This window comes from Lactuca sativa, chromosome 7 (genome assembly GCF_002870075.4).
Source record: "Lactuca sativa cultivar Salinas chromosome 7, Lsat_Salinas_v11, whole genome shotgun sequence".
Taxonomy (NCBI): domain Eukaryota; kingdom Viridiplantae; phylum Streptophyta; class Magnoliopsida; order Asterales; family Asteraceae; genus Lactuca; species Lactuca sativa.
In genome coordinates this window covers 71288940-71302251 of record NC_056629.2, presented here as the reverse complement: position 1 = coordinate 71302251, position 13312 = coordinate 71288940, and the positions used below count along the sequence as shown (strand labels likewise).

The window sequence follows — 13312 nt, the reverse complement described above, 5'->3', positions numbered from 1 at the left end:
GGAGGAATATATGATCCCTTATCTAAAGGACACGCGTATCTGATAGGATCAGAGTTGACAGCGGCTTTGGAAAGCTACGATTGCAGATCAGGATCTGAAGTCATATGCAGAATAGTTATTAGACTTATCCAAGTGGGAGACTGTTGGATTAGTGTCTAAGTCCATAACTATTTTGGTATGTACTTGACCCGATGGTGCATGGTCCTTTTGGGTTGCCTTCACCAAAGCAACTTGATAGGATGAATTATGGAGAGAAAGGATTAAATATGATTTATTAATATATTATGAGAATAATATATTAAAGGAGAAATCATATTGTTTAATTAATATTAGTCAAGAATTAATAAGAATTAAGTTTGTGACTAAAAGAGATTAATTAAACTTAAGGGACTGGAATTGTAATTATAAGATAATTGCAATTGGGCTATGGATTGCCTTATATTATAAGGTGGACGAATTCTATGGGGAAACCCATTAGAAATCGTCCAAGGCCTTTAAGGAAAAGAGTCCATGGGTTGTTTAGGGCTTAAGCATCCAAATTAGGGTTTCCTTGTTAGATAACCCTAATAGCCTCACTACTTAAAGAGCCCTTATGCCTCAAAAACGTGGACAAGCTTTCTTCTAGGGTTTCCACACGTTTTGGGCAGCCTCCTTCTCTTCTCCTCTTCATCCTCTTGCTCTTGGTGTTTGTGAACCATTAGAGGAGTGACATTTGTGACTCTAAGCTTTCTAAAGTCATTACAAGGAGGAATTGTGATTGTTATTGCTACATAACAATCAAGGTAATATCTTAAACCCATTCTTATGTTAATATGATTACTTGTATGCTAGAACTAGGGTTTATAGTCTTGGATAACTTGCATGTACAATAGAGAAACCTAGATCCAAGCATTAGGGTTTGTATGAGCACATAGGATGTTCTTATGGCCAAAACCCATCATATGTATGATATGTGGTATTTGGGTAACTCATAAAGCTTTGTGCTTATGGTTTAAGTTTATGTTTCAGGTACATCCGGTTCGGAAGGGAAGGTTCCGGCACGATCGCAGCGCATCTAACCGTGTTTCCACATTTTTATGATTTTTGGATTGTACTTTGTAACTATTTTCACATTGACATACTTCTGGATGGTTGATATGTGTACTTGATGGTTTTTTGTTGACTCAAAAATGAAATTTTTTACTTATGATTTTTGGAATGTTCCAATTTTAATTTTAGTAGAATTTCGCATATTGTATATAAAACTCTGATAATTCCCTTAGATTAGGTGTTAGAAAATACGGGTTGTTACATTAATAATCTTATATTAACCTAGTTAAATCATTCCCTATTAAAACCACCCAAACATTACAAATACCATTCAAACACCATAGGTAAGATGACTTTTAAAGCAATTTTATACAATGTACTTCTCAAACCATCCAAACATTACAAATATATGTACTTCTCAAACCATCCAAACATTACAAATATCATACAAAGGGGGGATTTCAAGTACAAATACATACACAATTTAAACCCTACTAAAACAGTCATTGTCATAACAACTACCAAAACAACCACATGCCAGTAAATCTTTTACACTGCTAAAACAAACATGAACAATATAGCTACCAACAAAACAACAACCATCTGTATCAATGTCATCATCTATTTATGCTCTGCAAACCCATTTGATTCTTTCATATCTTGTTGATAGTCAACCCATTTGAAAAAACCACAACCCCCTCCTTCCTACATAATAAGGTTAGAATAATAAGCTTAGTGCAACCCCGATTAAATGAATTATTTAGGATGATGAAATAAATGAAATTAATTGTTTCCTTATAATTAGGACACCCACAAATTTCTTTCGTGGATAGTTTGGTGTGCGTGAAACATAGACATAACATACATCACCACATCTGCATTTCAATTCGCCCTTCTTCTTGCATCATGAAATCCCATTTTAGCTTGATTTTGCATAGGATGGTAGCATCTTGCGTGGGAGAAAAATATCAAATGCGATTGAAATTGTTATAAATGGATTAGGTTTATGTTAAATGCCAAGTAGGAGTCCACGTGGGATCATTTTGCTAGGTCAGGTGAAGGTTGCCGATAACAATGGGTATAACCTGCAAAATCAGATATATAAACCCATTAAAGAAAACTTTATTCTTTATTAACCCCAAAACACGCCCAAGACTAAAACCGATATTTTTTGAAAAACTAAAGGGCTAGTATGCGATTTGCCCATATAATTTAGGGATGACAATTGATGACACGACACGACACGACAAAAATACATGACACGAAACGAAATTGAGATGAAATTGAAATTCGAATTCGTGTTCGTGTCGTGTTCGTGTCAGGTGTAAAAAACACAACGTCGTGTCGTGTTGTGTTCGTGTTCAAAATTTGACACGAAATTGACACGATTTAACATTTTGTGTCGTGTTTTTTGTGTGATGTATGAATAAATATTAATTAAATACATTAAATGTTATTTCATGTTATCTTTGTCGTGTTGTGTCAGACAAAAATACGACACGATTATCCGATTTGCCACCCCTATTATAATTATGCGTTAATGAAACTGAAAGGATGCTTAAGCACAATGTTGTTTGATATCCATTTAATAAGTCTAACATCTGTGATTGTGTAATTCTCCTTCGGATATTCCTACACTAAAAAGTTGAATACCATGACCACATCTTTTACTATTTAGTCCTATTTTCTAAAATATGAAAACATTTTATTTATAAAAAAATAAAACAAAATATGTCGAAATCCCGTTATACCATACTTTTAATCTCTTAATAATTAAACGAGGAAATAAAAATCAATCTTCATAGTTTGAGTTCAAATTTCTTCTTCTTACATTGTAACCCATTAATTTTTCTTTTGGAACAACCAAAACATTCATAACAAACCTAACAAGGAACTAGACTAAGTACAAAGATGAATTTTACAGTAAAGCAATCAAACAAAAGAAAGCAAGCAGATGTTACAATATAATAATACTATGAACATCAATATATTTCATTAGAAAAGAAGGGACCAATGAAAATCCTCCACCTTCGAACCTAAAATCAGGAGCAACAACAGTGACTAATAAATACAAGATCGCCTTTGAACCCAAAATCTAATTATTAATCAAACCATCCAATTGATTAACGAGTGTGAGAACTCTTTTGAGCCGATGAATGCATCCAATGACAACACATTTGAGATAAAATAACAAGACCAAAAAAAAAAGTCAATTTTCACAACAAAACTCCTACTTGATTTTCTACCCATGAAGAAACATTGTTGGTGATTTGTTATCATCAATGTTATTTAAGTGTAATGGGATTACATTGTTGACCAAAAGTGATATTGATAAATATTAAACAAGTAAGGAAGGTGTGAAGTACACACTTGTTTAAGTTTGATCAAGTATCAAAGTACACTGTCATTTAGGGGCGAAGCCCCTGAATGAACGGGGTCCGGAGGCAGCGCCCCTGGGAGCGGAGTCCAAGGGGCAGAGATCTAAATTCAGTTTTGGTCTCATTTCTGGTACCGACGAAATCATATCCTCTCACTCTTTTTCTTTCTCTCTGATTTATTCTGAGTCTTATCCAATTGAGGATTTGAGAGTACCACCCAAATACTTCGATTAGAAAGTGATTATCACGATTCTTAGATTTCCAAGTGCCACAAACCATATTTCCAACAAACATAACACACACGAAACTCGTTTACTAAAGATAAAGTATTTAAAAAAACAAGCCGAGTTCTCATTGGTATTTTCAAGAGGTATTTATTCATCAGGTGCGCGGCTAGAAAAGGTTTTTTCTTGCAAACAAGAGAGGACTAGGTAATGTTTTATGAAAAAAGGAAGCCCAATACCACCATCTTTTATCTCTTGACAACAAATGAAGAAGCCCATTGCTCTCATCTGCCTACACACTAACATTCCTATAATATATGTATTAAAAAACATAAATTAGACTCTGTTTCAAGCATTCATTTTGATGTCATAACATAAAAAGACGTTATGTTATGATATAACTACACAAAAATGATAATAAAGATTAGACAAAATAACAAAATTGCAAACAATTATGGATTTGGTCTTTTTGTCAAGCTAAGGCCAAAACTTACCAAAAAATTATGGATTTGGTCAAAAAACTAAAAAAGACTATTATATCTTTTATATACTTATATTATATTATATTATATTCTATTATTATTATTAAATATACAATCGGCCCATATTCCTACCCCGCCCTCTCGTCTAACATACTTATGATTTCTGTTTTTGATATTTTGAGTTTTTGTCCTTATAGTTTAAGATCAAAGCACCATTGAGATCTTCAACAGCGAATTAACTAAATAAATTTTGTTAACTTGTTGAAAACCTAAAATATGAAATCTTGTTAGAAATGAATGCCCGAATTTCTCAAATATTCCCTCAATACGTATTTATCTTAATTTCAAAACATTGCATAAAAAGTAGATCGAAATGCTATAGCCAAACCTCTTTTCTTGCACTGGTTTATGCCATCAAGAACATAATTAAAAAAAGACTCACAAGTCAATAAAAATCGCTAATATCTATCCCGACAGTACAGTCCTTAATGCATGAAATATCGTTCACCATTTTTGGTAGCACTAAACATTATTTGAACTTATATTAAGAACAAAGAAGCCTCAATAATAGTTCATTTCTTATTTATTTCATCAAACACATTATATGCATATCATCTATCCCATCGTATAACTTGGGGTTGGTAAGTTGATTACTGTGCTCTTGATTTTTGTCATCATATTAATACTGTTCGTGATTCCTTGGGACCCGATCCCACTGTCCTTCAAACCCTATCAAATCATTTTAACAGTATCAAATATCAGTATCAATAACTACAAAATCATGGATTCGTATAAGTTTTGTAACATTTGCAACAGTTCACCTGAAAGGGGAAGTGATCAGGGCCACGAGCCGGGGCAGAGTTTATTTGCACCGTCCCGGTTTCCATCGCATCACTAATCAAGATTGCTTTGTTGATGTCTTTAGTGAAGACACATCCCTATCATTAAGTAACATTTTTAGCTATGTCAAGTCTACATTAATCAATATTGTTTCAAAGATCTATAATTATGACATAAATTTCATAGCTTTTTATACTATAAAAAACCATAAATTTCCAACCCTAAAAAGTTAACATATTTTAATTATTTCGATACCATGAAGCATTGGGTTTTTGTATATACCTGAAGACCAAAATTGCTAGCATTACAATGGTGGATCCCTTCTTCAATGGAGTTAATCCTAATAACAGGCACGATGGGCCCAAATGGTTCCTCCCATGCAATTCTCATATCGGGTCGAACATTATCAAGCAACAATGGCCAAATAAGGTTGCCCTCACGCTTATACTCCTGACAAAACGTTGCTCCTTTCGTCTTTGCATCCTTAGCTAAACCTTCGATGAAATTTGCAGACGACTCAGAGACCACCGGAGTGATGTCACAATCATCCTCCGGTGGGCCCACCTTCAACTTCGCCACCTTGGCGTTCACTTTTTCCACTAACTCATCGGCCACCGATTCCATCACCAATACAACTTTAACAGCAGTGCATCTCTGACCACTGTATTAGGGTTTCATCAGTTTATACCATTTCATCGAAAGTATCGCAGATTTTGGTGATAGAAATTGTTAGCAATCGATCAATACCTGTAGGAGAAACCTCCTTTGATGATATTTGCTGCAACCAAATCAAGATCAGCGTCTTCCAGAACGATGCATGCGTCTTTTCCTCCGAGCTCCATCTGAAGTGGCACCATGCCGGCTTTCTTGGAAATTGCTACTCCGGTGTCACCTCCGGTGAAGCTGGAAGTAAGTAGACATAAAAAATGGTTAAAAGAAGTCATCTTTTGAGCACTAACGTAAAAACCCAATACGAAAAACCATGTGTTCGAGTGTATGATTACCTGATACAGTTAACTCCGGGATGCATGGTGAGGAAATCTCCGATCTCCGATCCTTTTCCGGTGATACAACTGATTAGGCCTTTGGGAAAACCTGCTAAGTTAAAGCATTGCACCATATGAAGGCAAGCCACTGCCCCCTGAAAAACAGGTTCATAAAAGGGTTTTAGAAAGCTTGAAAACTATATCTCAACATTAATGGAGTCATGTGTTGTTAGATCGGAAAACCACCTGAGTTGGGGGCTTGAGGACGAGGGAGTTTCCGGCGATAAGTGCAGGGCCGATTTTGGAGACGGCGAGATTGACCGGATAGTTGAAGGGTGGTATGGCCAAGACAACTCCGAGTGGGATCTGATATAGTTCATAAAATCCGAAGAAAACCCGAAGTCAGAATACAATTTTCGATCAAAATCATGAATCTTTTTGCAGGTTTTTGATGAAAAGATGGAAACTTTGTGTGCAGAATTTAGTGTACCTTTGAAGTGAGACAATACTTTGTTCTCTCATTGCCTGGAAAACTATCAGAAACCAAGAACTTGCCTTCTCCTAGAATCCTGACCCCTTCTTCAGCGCAATAAGATATGAGATCCCCTGATCGAACGACCTTTATAAAAAAGTACAAGTTTTAATGCATAGTATAATTAAAACTCATTATATAAGCTCTTGAAATAAATACATCTTTTGGAAATTAAAGAGTTTTAAGGTGCTCAATTAATTGGTTTCTTTATCCATTTATGTTTCTTGGAAGCTAGGAAAAAAAACTGCATCTTGTAACTACAATAATACAAAATAGCATTTTGTTGTTTCGTGATATCCATTGTTAAGTTGTCATGATACAAATTAACACTATTTGTATACGATCAATATTCAATGTGATTTTTGGATCTAATGTCTTTTTATTACCATTAAATGATGTGTAAATGAAATGACAAAATAGCATTTTGGATGTTACGTGATATGCATTGTTAAGTTGTATGTCATAAATACAACTAAACAATTAATGCATGGCATAAGATCTTTTTATTATTAATAATGTATAGATGAAATGTTGTATGAAATACCGATTTTGTAATAAATCTTTAGTAAATACAACGGCACAATTAATTAGGAAAAACAAAGAAAGAATAAATGATGGTAGATTTTACTCGTTATTTTTGGGTTAATTGAATTACATGCGAAACACGCATATATAGATTTTAAAATGAATTTTTTGTCCCCTTTTAAGTATGTAAAGTCAAAAAAGACAACACCCAATATTTTTAATGTAAAGTTAAGATTTACGCATAAATGAGTTGCACCTCAGTGACTGAATCCTTGGCTGGTTTTGCAATCTCCTTAACTAAACACTCGGCGATGGGAGCTTTGTGCTCTTTGAGAATGGCAGCTGCCTTGTGAAGAAGCTCGGCTCGTTTCCATAGTGGTGTTTTCGCCCATTGCTTTTGAGCAATTTTAGCTGATTCCATTACTTTATTCACCTCTTCTTGTGTACATGCTGATAATAAAACTCATTCATAAGTTTAACTTGAAAATAAAAATGATATTCATGCTTTTGTTTAGGTTGCTACCTTAGAGTAGTTAATACGAGATATCTTGAATTGAAATGTTAATGTCCTCTTATGTAACATAAATCAAAGAGTAAATTACAAATTTGGTACTTAAGTTTGTTATTTGTTGTAGATTTGGTCTTTATATTTTACTTAATATCACAAGTTTGGTTCAATTTAAGACTTGCATCCTAATTGTTCAGGAAGATTAAATATGTGTTTCGAAAAACTAGTTGTTAGTTGAAAACTGAATTCTTGTATTTGATAGTTTGAATGTAGTAGCTGATAGTTGTAGCTTTTTTTTCATGTAGAAATACTTGACCCATATAGGCTTTAACTTTCAAAGGTGTAAAATTAGATAAAAATTAAAAAATTAAAAGCTCTCAAAATCTATTTGAAATAACTTTGGAATGTGAGTTTTTTTTTTTTTTTTTTTAAAACAAAATTTTAAAACTACCACTATTGAATATAACATTTTTTCCGGGTTATTTCTAAAAAATAAAAAACTTTCAGAAGCTTCATGCTTAACACATCCTAAATCCTCGAAATGCAAAGTTAAAGACATCTTTGGAAAGAATTCATAGAATTGGACCAAACTTGTGATTTAAGATTTAACATAGGGACCAAATTTACAATTTACTCTAAATCAAAGGTGTAATTATGATGGTAAACTTTATAAGCCTGGGGGTGCTTTCGAAAATATTTAAAATGTACCATACGATGGGCCCCATAGTGTATCAAAGATACTATGGTACAATCTCAAATGCACAAAGTACAAATAGAATAAAATTGTTAGATCAGAGAATCAAGATATCCCCGTTGCTCTCAGCCAACCAATTGCTTTGAATTCATAAAAAATTATCTTCTTACTTTTAATCATTTAAATTGTATTTTAATACATGTATATTAAGTCACATATATATATATATATATATATATATATATATATATATATATATATATATATATATATATATATATATATATGAAGTTATGAACGATTACTGTTATATTAGTACTTCTGATTTAGTGACGGAGTTTGCGAGGACTTCACATGTACAGTTTTCACTTTTCAGTTTGTATTTACAGTAAAACTAACAGTAAAATATTTCAATGTAAGATCACAAATTAAATAAGTTTTTTTTCGTAATCTTATAATCAATCTATGCAAATTTTCATAAGCAAGCTCGATTTCCTTGTATTTTTTGTCTGTTTATTTCCTTAACAAAACAATTTATTTGTCATATACTAAATTATTAAACAAAAAATATACTATGCAATAAAAAAAGAGAGAGAGAATATAAGAATATTACTGATGTCTTTTTACCTTGAACCTTGTACTGAGTGGTTCTGGTAGTCGGGTTAATAATAGCAACAGATTTACCAGAAGCAGATTTCTTCCATTCTCCATCAGTGTAATATTTGAACACATCGCCTTCTATTATCTCTTCAAAAACACCAGTTCCTGCCATTGATATGCTTAAAAGCTTTCTCTTTCTACCCTTATCGCCTTTACCCGGTGTTTATGTATGAGAGAGAGAGATAGAGTGTGTGTGTGTGTGTGAGAGGATGAATGAATGGTGGATGGTTTTCTTGAGGTGTTGATGTGTATAAATATTGGAGGAAGGTGAGCCACACTTGGTAGCAAGTGTACCAAAACAAATGAGTCAAAAAAATAAAGGAGTGAAAAACAAAAAACGATTTCAATAAAATAAAAATAAAAAAGTTAACATCGTGTTATTTAAGTTTGTGAGATGGGCTTTATGCTTTTATGTTAACATTTTGTTTGGCGTCAATAATTTTTTATTTTTATGAGTATTTACTATTTGTTAAGATTACAAAAGTAGCTTGTTGTAAATTATAAGTTAGTATAAATTTTAAGATCATTATTGATAGTTTTCAGCTAACATGTCAAAAACATTCTAAACTTATCATTTATGATAGTAAAATAGCTACTTAACTGATAATGAATACATTAACTAACAAGTTTTACCTTGTCTAATTTGTAGGTTTTACTTAGCAAAAACTTCAATCAATTTGTTACAACTAATTATCTAAGTGTTATATTTGTTCAACGCTATAAAGCTTACTTTAATACATCCGAATTCCTTTCACTGTACCTCCAATGTATTACATCATTTTGGTGTAGAATGTTCAATATAAAAAGCAATTCATCTAATATATTAAATTTGTAACTAAATCAAAACAGAATATTCTTAGCATATTTTTTTTTATCATACATTGTATGTTTCTAACAATATCCTTAATCTATTACAATTACAGTTTATACCCTCATATTTTTTATATCTTTATACTACAAGAATAACCGGCAATAGCACCGACGCTTTTAGCGGCGACGCGGACTTTTAGCGGCGACAAAAACAAACGTGTTTTTGCCGCCGCTAAAAGTCCCGGTCACCGCTAACGGCTTATTTTGATGATCCACGTCACTTCAATCTCATCCGTCGATTTAAGAGATGATCCTACGATTAGAATGACATAAGAAATCCTGCGTTGTTTACCCTCCGGTGTGTCGCCGTAAAGGCTTATTTTGGCGATCCGCGTCATTTCAATTTCATCCGTCGATTTAAGAGATGATCCAACGACTAGAAAACTCCGCGTTGTTTTCCCTCTCATGTGTCGCCGCCAATGAGTACGCGTCGCCGCTAAAGCCCGTCGGCAATAAAACCCTATCTGCTCCATTTTTCTATGTTCTCCATTCTTGTTCACCATTGTCGTCGACCTCATCGGAATTTCACAAAGAACTTCGCAACTTCACCCATCTTTACTCCATTTTTCTCATTTTCCTTTTCTTTTTCACTTCTCCTTACTAAATTTCAAGCATTAATGTGTATTTTATGTTTGTAGATATGGATGTGTATTTGTATGTATATATGTATTTTGAATGTATTTTATGTATGTATATGTGTTTTTGTATGTACAATCCTATGTATATATGTATTTTTATGTATATGTATTTTTGTGTGTGTGTATATATATATATATGTGTGTGTGTGTGTGTATGTATTTTCGTATGTATATGTGAATTTTGTATGTGTATTATGTATGTATATGTGTATTTGTATGAATAGAAATGCATATTAATACCAACGACGTCTTTAGTAGCGACGGAGAGCATTAGCGGTGATGCAACTTTAGCGGCGACGAATGGAATATTCAGCGGCGACCAATGGAGCATTAGCGACGAGCCAACAACGACGACCCTTTAGCGGTGACATGTCGCAGCTAATACCTTTAGCGGCGACGCCTGTCGCCGGTAATACTCTTATTTCTTGTAGTGTTTATACAATGTAATATTATATATACCATTTCGTAAAAATTAAATTAAATAGAATAATAGTGATACTAAATATGAAAAAAGAATGAGACAATGACAAATAGACTTATGTTCCAAATAATTCAAGTAAAACAAATTTGTCCTAATTTATAATGTTTTGTTTTTTATGATGATACAACAACGAGAAACAATTCTTTGAGATCGTCGAATGCAACAAGTTGCGTATTTACTATGCTTAAAGCTTTAGTTTTTGTAGTAGTAGTATGGTGAAGAAGCAAAAGAAACATATATGTTTGTTTCGGTTTGTCTTTTTAGAGAACACGATTGTTATATATTTATTGTAATATCTGTAACGATCAGAATAAAAATTACACTTCAAGAAAAAAGGGCATCATTGATGAATCGGTTTCTAGTACTATCTAGGACTTATTTTGATGTGTGAATAATTAGACACTAACTAAACCTATCGGATAGTGAAATTTAGTCCCTAATACATTTGCACCAGTTTGAATTTGGAGGGAAACACGATAGGGGATGAGTTTCAGTCTTGAGTAGACTAACTCAAATTTTGACTTTCGATGGAAACTTATTAAAGACTAAATTTCAGTCTCTGATGGACTCGCATCAATTATATTTTTTTAGGGAACTTATTAGAGACTGAATTTCATTCTTTGATAGAATTACACCAATTTAGCATTTGGGTGAAAACCCTATAAAGACTAGATTTTAGCCTCTAATAGACATATATTATTTTACATTTGAATAGAGATTTTGTGACACCCAAAAATTTCGAACAAATTTTAAACTTTCAAAACATGTCAAGTTCATCAAAACATTACAACTTTGTTTTCAAAATACATTTTTATCAGAGTATTCCCAGAAACATAAACATAAACATAGTCGGAGGAGCGGTACGATCATGCCTTCGCCTTGCCGCGATCACCTGAGGTACCTGAAACAATAAACTGAAACTGTAAACCCGAGAGTTTAGTGAACTACCCCCAAAATACCAACGTCATACGGATATAACCGTATTATATCATATAAACATAGTAGCAAACAATACATCATGCGTAATGAGCCATCAGTCTGACTGGACCGAATCCTAGTCCTCAGTCTATCTGGACCGCTCTCCAAGCCCTCGGCACGTCTGGACCACCTTCCTCGGGGCCTTCAGCCTATCCGGACCGCTCGCTGGGCCTTCGGCCTGACTAGATTTGCCCGGCCCAGGCCTGCAGTCTACCCGGTCCGCCCAGGGTGTCTTGGCCTACTGCACACAGCAGGACCTACCTCAACCCTTTCCTCAAACCAACAAACATGTGCACATAATTTGACATCCCCAATTTCACGGCCAGAAAAGACCGATTTGTTTATGCTTTGTTTTTAAAATCAGAGTAATCGTTCAAAGAAAACTGTTGCGGAATTTGTTCCCAAAAACAAAAAATATGATAACCATTTATCCAAACATTTCTCAAAGAGAATGTATTTTCATTAAATAATAAAACCTTGGGATGTCATGTTCGATATAGACCAAAAGCATAAACAATATAAAACAGACCTTACAATAGTTATTTAACTACTGATCTATAATCCAAAATCTCTCGTCAAGTCCACCAACTTATACCCTTGTGCCATTACCTGTAATGAAAAGAAAACTGAGTGGGTCAGGCTTGGGAGTCTGGTGAGCATATAGGGTTTTCAACCCACAATAATATAATTATTATATTTAATCAGCAAACAATCAACCCAATTACCCATCCCCATTATCTTCTTAAGGTTTTACCCTAAGAACCAACTATCCTTCATTCATTTATTCCTAAGGAATTGGCACGAAATCCATTGCTGCCAAAGTTTATTTATAAAGTACTAAATCCATAGCTGTTAGACGCTAACTCCATAGTCACCAAGGTTCACTTAACAAGCGCTAACTCCATAGTCGCCAAGGCTTACTCAACAAGCGCTAACTCCATAGTCGCCAAGGTTTACTCAACGTGCGCTAACTCCATAGTCGCCAAGGTTCATCAAATAGGCACGAAGTCACATCGTCGCCAAGGTTTATACAATAGGCGCTAACTCCATAGTCACCAACTATCCCATCTACCCAAGTTCTGCCCAACATATTCGTAGATATAAATACTTACACAGTTTAAATCATTTAACACTTGTATAAAACATCAATTCCACGCCCATGTCAAATAGACAGATAATATATAAACACATAGAACGTATTTCATAGCAAATACTTCATATTTATGTGTTAGAAGAAAGTAACTACACACTCACTTGATTAGAAGATGATCGGACAGCACTACGACTTGTAGAAGTAGTATTCTTCGGTAGATCTGGAAGATCTTCACAAAAATCGGGCTCCTCGCGGGCAGAGCTTTGGCTCGGGAATTTCACTTCTCGGGATCTTTGGGGCCTCGGGACTTGCTTCGGGGCTCGGGAATGATACCGGGGCTTCGGGATATTTCTTGCACGAAAAACGATGCAAAAACGCGAGAGAAAGAAGAGAA

General features: G+C 34.1%; 1 protein-coding gene across 1 annotated transcript; it reads right to left on the bottom strand.

The window, feature by feature from the left end:
• Nucleotides 1-4558: 4558 nt before the first annotated feature.
• On the bottom strand, nt 4559-9091 carry LOC111881660 (NADP-dependent glyceraldehyde-3-phosphate dehydrogenase). Its single transcript, XM_023878058.3, has 9 exons — nt 8826-9091; nt 7253-7446; nt 6430-6558; nt 6186-6305; nt 5958-6094; nt 5701-5856; nt 5236-5614; nt 4935-5051; nt 4559-4842 (listed from the first exon to the last, which is right to left on the bottom strand). The coding sequence occupies exons 1-9, from the start codon at nt 8968-8970 to the stop codon at nt 4729-4731; spliced, it is 1491 nt and encodes a 496-aa protein (XP_023733826.1). The 5' UTR covers nt 8971-9091; the 3' UTR covers nt 4559-4728.
• Nucleotides 9092-13312: the final 4221 nt, after the last annotated feature.